Genomic DNA, 7,939 nt, shown 5'->3' on the forward strand with positions numbered 1-7,939 from the left:
GTAGGACCCTCCGAAACCGGGGTGGGCTGGGAGCGGCGCCCGGGAGGTGGAAAAATACTACCAACAACGGTGACTCAGGCTGTTTGGCGCCGCACGTAATGCAGGGAGCGTTTAACTCCCGTTATCCTCCTTGGGCCTCTAGCTGTTTAAGATGCCCATTTGACAGATGGGGATACTGAGGCCTTCAGAAGGTGCCGCATTTTGCCCGTACTGGCCCGCCATTAGTGATTACATCTTAGTCTGTCTCAAAGTTATGTAATAAGGCCGGTGGGCCCTAAAGGACCTTGAACCGGTCCTGTAAGAAACGATAAACTAGGTCGCACTTGAACTTGGGTGGCCCATGACCCGGGCGTCATGGTCCCAGTGCCCGCTGTTTTCAGCTGTGCAACCCCCTGCCCCCCGCCCCCCGCCCCCCTTCCCTTACGCAGTCCCGCCGCTCGAGGGCAGCACCAGCCCGGGCTTAAACTTCGGACCCTGGGGCTGAGGTCGCCCTGATTCTGGGCACCGTTTTTCTTAGGCTTGTTTGCAGGCATCTAGGTCTCAGGGTAATGGCACTCCCAGGCACTGCCTGTGCTGAGGATGCCCTAGGTTCCAGACTTCTCTCAGTACTGTCAGCCCCCTCGATGTACATGACCTTGGGCGAGTCATTAACCACCTCTTAAAGCGTCAGATTCTTTCTCTGAAAATGGATGTTAAATACTGTCATGCGGAACTACTGTAGGCATTAAAACAATGTAGGAAAGGCCCTTGAGACCTCGTTCATGCAAATTCACAATTTTAAGGAACAGAGAAAGATTTGTCCAAAGTCTCACATCAAAAGAATCAATCCTTCTGGGAGAGGATTAGGACCCTTTACAAATTTGAGGAAAATGAGGCTGAAAAAATAAATTTATAATGGAAACATGGGTGATGAGATCAGATTCCTTTCTCTGGTCCCAGTTGAAAGATGTTGGTTCCTTTTCTCAAATAAAACCATTCCCCATGTGATGGTAAAAGTAGTCTAAGTTTTCACTGACTAGCTGGGTGGCTTTGGGCAAGATCCTCAGCCTTCTTAGGCTGAAGTTCCCTTATCTCTGAAAACGCTAATGATAAAGTCTTGCCTCTTGAGGTGATTTTTAAATAAGTTAAGTAGGCTAAATAAGATTACCTATGAGAAGCCCCTAGTAATGTAGTAGTCACTCAAGAAAGAAACTTACACTAAAAGAAACTTATACTAAATCCTCAAAGGATGAGGTAGAGACCCTGGGCTCAGTAACAAGAGTGCAAAAGCCTTTAGCCTTAGAATAACTCAGTCTCCACATTCAGAAGCTACTGGCCCCTGTCAGCACCACAAGGGGGTCATACCTGGAACCTCCTCTCCTCCACCCCTGCCCTGCCCCCAGGGACACTTGCCTCCACTTGATTCTTAAGAACAAGTCAGCTGTTCCCGACAAGGCCTCCCCTTCACCCCATTCACAGCCACAGGGACATGTGTGAAACAGTTTATTATACAAAACTAGGTGCATCAAAAATTCAGTGTCAGAATAGCTCTGTATTCCAAGGGCTATGGACTGGACCTCCTCCCTTAAAACCTCACCCCAACCCTTGCTAGGGATCAGGCTGGGCACACCGACCCCAGCTCTGAACCAGGAGTAGGAACCAGATACAGAAGCATAAATGTGGGTCTAGGGCAGTGGGGCAGGCATTTGAACTTCCTCCAAATAGGGTGGCTCCTCCTTGGAAAGGCTGGACATATGCCTAGGGTAGAAACACCCAAATCCCTCTACCCAAACACCAAAGCAAGAGGGTGGAACCCATCAAAATCTGAGGATGAGGAAGAAAAAAAAAGCCAACCATAAAATAGATTCTACAAAAGTATAGCAAGGATTGGCTGCCTTCTGGGGCAGCTGGGTGGGTGTGTAAGCTTCTGGCCTCCACATTCTATAAGGGGGCAAGTGGCTAAGAGTCAGCACCAAAGGTCTGACAGGGTCTCCCTGCCTCCCCTCTACCTACTGCATGAGCCTTGGACTGAGGACCTTCCGCTTCCTCCCTTGCTCCTCCCAGCCCAGGTGTAGAGTAGACTTTCCAAAACCCATAGGACAGACTGACAGGGAGAATCCCTGGGAATGTGGGAGCTGCCCAAGGCCCAGCCCAAAGGACCCTGAGGGCAGGAATCTGTTCTCTACCTGAGAGTGGCCACAGGAAGTGGCTCCAGGCAGGGCGGGGAATGGGGTCCGTAGACCTGGGGCCTCTGGCTGACCCCTGAGGGAGGCGGTGCTCGCAGCTGTGGCTAACACCGGCCTCACACAGCCTGCAGCTCCCCCTGCAGGCGACTCAGCTCCTCTAGCTCTTGCTTGTGGCGGTCGGTCTTGTGAGCCACCAAGGAGCGGTAGAAATGCAGGGCAAAGGCCATGAACACAAGCCCAACAGGTACCATGATTGCCGTGGAGGCCATGGCTGCTTGCCAGCCTGGTCCATGGGCCCCACCACCGCCACATGCTTGCCGAGGTGGGCAGGCCTCAGGTGGCTCAGCCTGTGACGGGGCTACAGAAGCAGAGGATGGCTTGGAAGCTGGACTAAGGGAGGCGGCCACTGGTGGCAGAGTCTCAGGCACCTGGGAGGCAGGTACCACAGAGCCTGGTGTGCCCAAGGGGGCCCCGATGGGCACAAACTTGACCCAGCCAACCAGGACAACTTCAGCGAGGAAGAGGAAGGTGCCCAAGGCAGTGGAGAAGCCCCAGGCCAGCTCCACGTAGCGGTGGAGTCGCTGGTGTGGAGACTGGTGGACAGAGTTGAGGTTGTGGATGTTGCTGACGGCTTCAATGTGAGGCAGCAGACAGGTGGAGACCATGAGTGCAAAGAGGTGCACAGCCACCAGCACGGTGGTGCAGGCACTGAAGGCCACCAGCAGGCCCGGCGGGTATTCGTGGTTGCTCTCCAGCTGTACCTCTACCATGGCCACCTGTGGGGACAAGAAGGGATGGGTTGAGTGCCCATAACCTCAACAGTAGAGGGGTTTTCTGCCTCTTGGTGTACATCACTGATGTATCCCTAAGACCTAGAACAGTGCTTGGCAGAGAGACGGCACCCAGTCTTTGTTGAGTGAATGAATGGGCAGCCTTGGCAAGGCTCTGTCCTGTTCCAGACCTCAGTTTCCCCTCCTGGCTATCTAGAGGGCTGGATGGCATGTTTCTGACAATCTTATCTTGTTATAACATAGGGGTTAAAAAGCACAGATTCTGGAATGGGGCGGCCTGGGTTCATTTTCAGCTCCATAAGCTGTGCAACCTTGAGCAAGTGGTTTGGTTCTCTCTGTGCCTCAGTCTCCTCACCTGGAAAATAGGGATTGATAACAGCACCCACCTGTCTTATACGGTTGTTTTAAAAATTTAATGAGATAATATATATCAAGTGATAAGAATAGTGTGAGGTACACAGTATGCTCAGGTAAGTGTTTGCTGTTATTATTAGAGTTAACGCTGAAGTCCAAGGCCAGAGTTTGCAAATTGGCACACCATAAACCCAGGCCAGCTTGCAAACATGTTTTGCTTGGCTCAGACAGTGTGTTTTTTAAAAGAATTACGTTGCCAACTTCTAAAACTCAAGAGATGTCATGTAAATATTCCTATTTCCAGATCCTCTTGGAAACTTGGAAGGTCTGGTTACACCAGGCCCACATTCCTGCACGGCACTGATCAGCTAGGGCTGAGTCATGGCTGCTCCCTTTGGATGGGTGAGGAGTGTCTCTTGATAGCCACAGTCCCCACCCAGCCAACTTGGCATCCATATTGCCAAAGGCCTTTGCAAACATTTGAGTTGATGATTCTGTTCTAGGCTTGTATACATCTGGACTCTAGAGCTGGACTGCCTAAATTCAATCCTGCCACTTACTTGCTGTGGAACCCTGGGCAGGTGTCTTAACATCTCTGATCCTCAGTTTTCTCATCTGTAAATTGGTCACAGTAGTGGTACCTACTTCATAGGATAATAGAAGGATGATGCACATAAAAGCCTTAAGCATAGTGTCTGGTACTTAGTGATGGTTCAACACAATTTATATAATGTTATTCTAACCCAGGCCATCTGAATTCCAGAATCGGGATCTTTCCCCATGCCTGGTTCTTGCAAGATCCATTAGGTTGCTCTGGGGCTGGGGGAAGGAGGAAGGTGCAGAGCCAGGAGGGTGGTGGTAGGAAGGCAAGGCTGAATATTTTGGGAAATTGGGCCATGGCAGGTGTTAGCAGGTGTTTTCCACAGACAGAGATCTGGGCCAGGCCTGGTCCTGGTTTCTCCCACAGCCTGACTCAGCCTTGACCTCCCCTGGCAGGACTGGGGCCAGTCTGGCCCCCAGAACCTACTCATCTGGCCTCTTGATCCTGCAGAGAAGGTCCTGGCCCTTAAGCTGTCACCCCAGCAACGTGCAAGTCCAGCAGCTGGTCGGATTGTCCCCTTGGGAACAGGCTGGACCATGGGGGATATGGGGGTGGGGCAACTCCCTCAGCTAGGTCCACGCGGCTGCTCCCTTCCCTCTGCGGTCTGTACAGGTGAAGGGGAGCCAGCTCCCTGTCCTGAGATGACCCCACATCAGGAAGGGTGAGCTGACCTGCAGATCCGGACCCTCACGTAGAAAACCATAGACCTAGGATGACCCTTAGGGGTAGAAACTTTCCCTCTCATCATTCTAATACAGAGGTGGTGGCACAGAGAGGAGCAGAGACTAACGCAATCACCTAGAGCTATGACCCCTTTTTATCCTCATGTTGATATCCCCCTCATGTTCCTATGATGACCCCCCTCCAGCCCATTTTCTCCTTCTTCCTGTCATGATGGTGGGAAACCCTGGACTAACAGTCTAGCGACCCTGGGTCCTAGTTCATCCTATATCCTTCAGCTGCTGAGTGCTCTTGGCAGGCAAAGCCACTGCCCCATTCTGGGCCGTGGTTTCCGTTAACAGGTAGTCTGAGGCATTCTGATGTGTGTCTTGCTCTGACATGCTTGGATCTAGGGTTTGATGACAAGAATAAGCTCACCTTGGGGCAGCTACTTGGCAAGCTACAGAGGGTGCACCCTCCATGATCTCACAATTTCCCACTGGCCTGCGAGGAGGCGGAGGCCTGTCCAGGGTTACATAGCTGGCCACAAGCAGGAAAGAACCAGGACTTGTGTCTGCTAACTGCTCCTCACCCTGGGACCTCCCTCGGTCCCACTTCCTGTGAGGCCTCTGCCCGGGACCGTCAGCGGATATCACCTGCACTTGGAGTTTATCATCTCCAGAATCATGCATCAGCTTCCTAAGCAGCTTTTTTCGCTAGGGGCTCCCTCACAGGCATCCTCTCTTCTCAGAGCTTTCCTGGGCTACACTAAGCACGCTCTGTGCCTGCTGGGGCCTGGCCGCCCTCCTTTTGGGTGTGACCACTCCATCCAGTTTGTTCTCTCAACCACCCCACCTCCCAGCCCCCACCCAGCTCTGATTTGCTGCTGAACCTCGGGTGGGGATCTAGTAACCACTAATGCTGGACCATGCTCCTTTTGGAGCACTTCGCTCTATCCTTGCATATGTATCCCCCTTGGTGATTGTCTACCCCCATGACATGACGTGTCCCCTGTGACACCTTTAGGACTTGCTTATCCTCCCCACGGCCCAGTTTATGCTAGGGATCTGTTTATACACATACATACATACATACGCACACACACACACACACCCCCATAAAAATGGACTTGCGGAGTCCCTTGGTACCTTGTTTGCTACCCCTCTTGTACCTCTTAAAAACCCGTCCTTCCCTTTCCTCTACCCTGTCTCCCTTGGGTACCCGTTCACTTCGCCCCCAACCCGGTGCCCCCCCTGCGCTTCACCCCCACCCTGTACGACCCTTCCCTTCCCTCACCATGGCGAAGCCCGAGAGCAGGGCAGACGTGCGGCTGGAAGCTTTCAGCTTGGCCCGACTGAGGTAGAGGCGGCGCCAGCTGAGTGCCCGCAGCGAGTGCTGACTGGCCCCCATCAGGTCCAAGTAGCCGCGGTGCACGAACTCCCGGTAGGTGGCCGAGCCCGCGGGGCTCTCGGCCTCCGGGTTCAGCGGGGCCTGTTCGCCCGGGTCCCCCTCGCCGCCCTTCATCCTGGGGCCGCAGCACCAGGCGGGCCAGTCCATCAAGGCGGGGCCGAGTCGCCTCGGGGACCCCAGCAGGGCCGGCCCAGGCCGGGGGAAGGCCCCATCCCCCGGCGGGACGAGCGTGGATGCGGACTGTGAGCGCCCAGGAAGACGTGGCCCGGGCGGAGAAGGAAGAGCAGGCGTCTGCGTGGAGCCCTAGGGGCTGAAGCAGGACTGCCGAGGCCGAAACAGGAACTGGGGCGGAGGCGGAGTCGGGGCGGCCACATGATGGGGTGGAGCCGGGGGACCGTCCGCAGAGATCCCGAGACCCCAGTCCACCTAGAATATCCTCTAGGTGCCTGAGCCCCGCTGAGTTGAACGCCCAGCCCCAGCCAGTGACTGGGAGTTCTGGGCTCTGGACCACTGCAGGTACACCTGGACACCTCCAACGTCCAGACTCCAAAACCCTACCTAAACAGTGAACTCCGGGAAAGTGAGCTCATCTAACTGTAGGGACGGCAGGAGACCCTGAATCCTCAATTTCCGGAAGCCCAGTAGGACCTAGGTCCCCCAGATCCATCCAAACAGCCCCCTCCTCCCAGGGCCTCAAAGAACACTCGGGTCATCCCCGCCCTAGCCCCACATCCCCAACGCCGCAGACACACACACGAACTCGGCGGCCCCGGCTGGAAGATTTTGACTTTTATAGCAAACCATATTGTACAGACCCGGGGCCCAGGGGCCCAGCCCGGCTGGGTTCCCCACTTGCCCCCGGCCGGGCTGCCTCCTCCCCCTCCCCCAAGCGGCCCCATCCTCAAGCCTTTTGCGATTCCCAGGATCCCCTCCCCTCCGGCCTTTGGTCCGCCCAGTCCCTCCCCCCACCCGCGCACCTCCCTGTTACCTGAGGTATGTGGATAGATTCCCCCCTCCCCTACATGGTACAACCTGGCTCCCCAGGGAGGCCTGGGCTGAGGGGGGGGGACCTGGCCCCGACCCCTCCCCCTGGCTCCCCAAACCCCGCCCTCGCAGTGAAGGAAGGGGCAGGGGAGGGCCGAGAGTCTGTTACTAAGTTCCCACGGCAACTAAGAGGGGCCCTTTCCAGCCTTAGCACTGGCTTTGGGAGGTGTCCATTGGCTGCTAATTCCATGGCAACCAGGAGTGGCAGTTCCCTGGGCAAATGGGATACAAGTTTCCATGACGATGAAAGAGTGGGAAGAGCCAAGCTGGAGGAGTCCCATCTTCTCCATCACTGGGCTGGCACCCCACCCCCACCCCCACCCCCACCCCAGGTCAGGAGGGGTGGAGCTGCTCAATACAGTAAAGCAAGAGAGAGCCTGGGGGTAGTCCAGTCCAAACTGGGTGCCCACCAGTCCAGTCTCAGTCCAAGCTGGTCCTGTCCCCTCAAGCTCCGGCTCCCCCAGGTCCGAGGTTCCCCCGGTTCAAGTAACACTTCAGTACAGATGAATGTTCAAGTATAGTGCGGGGAGGCAGGTAGGGGGCTGGGGTACCCCTCACCGCTCCCCAGGGCCGCGCCGAACAGCGGGTAGGCCCGCAGCCCCCACTCCTCACAATAGCTGCCATTGTCAGTGACGTTCAAGGAGTCAGGGCTGGGGGGAAGGAACTGAAATCTGGGGAGGGAGGAAGGAGAGGGGTGACCCCGAGGGGGTGCTCCTGCCCCCACCCCTCACTCAGCCCTGCCTTTCCCCTGGCTCCCCGAATCCCCTCATCTCCGACGTCTGGATCCCCAATTGCTCCTCTGGCTTCCCTTTTCGGGCCCCCCCCCACCCCCCAACTCCAAGTATCTGGTCTTTGTTCCCTGAACCCTTGGTGGTCTGCTTTCTGCCCGCCCCCCACCCCCCCCCCGCCCATCC

The 7,939-nt window shown here is 55.7% G+C and overlaps 1 protein-coding gene across 1 annotated transcript; it reads right to left on the reverse strand.

The window, feature by feature from the left end:
* Positions 1 to 1,345: 1,345 nt before the first annotated feature.
* Positions 1,346 to 7,913, reverse strand: ORAI3 (ORAI calcium release-activated calcium modulator 3). Its single transcript, XM_030871803.3, has 2 exons — positions 5,868 to 7,913; positions 1,346 to 2,941 (listed from the first exon to the last, which is right to left on the reverse strand). Exons 1-2 carry the CDS (start codon positions 6,126 to 6,128, stop codon positions 2,282 to 2,284), a joined length of 921 nt encoding a protein of 306 aa, XP_030727663.1. The 5' UTR covers positions 6,129 to 7,913; the 3' UTR covers positions 1,346 to 2,281.
* Positions 7,914 to 7,939: the final 26 nt, after the last annotated feature.

Source organism: Globicephala melas, chromosome 15 (genome assembly GCF_963455315.2).
Source record: "Globicephala melas chromosome 15, mGloMel1.2, whole genome shotgun sequence".
Lineage (NCBI taxonomy): Eukaryota > Metazoa > Chordata > Mammalia > Artiodactyla > Delphinidae > Globicephala > Globicephala melas.

Bases quoted from the DNA above. Each gene is read 5' to 3' on its own strand.
- ORAI3 (XM_030871803.3), bottom strand. From the start codon at position 6,128: ATGGACTGGCCCGCCTGGTGCTGCGGCCCCAGGATGAAGGGCGGCGAG. The intron at 2,942-5,867 runs GTGAGGGAAGGG...TTGTCCCCACAG, and splicing joins TGCTCTCGGGCTTCGCCATG to GTGGCCATGGTAGAGGTACA.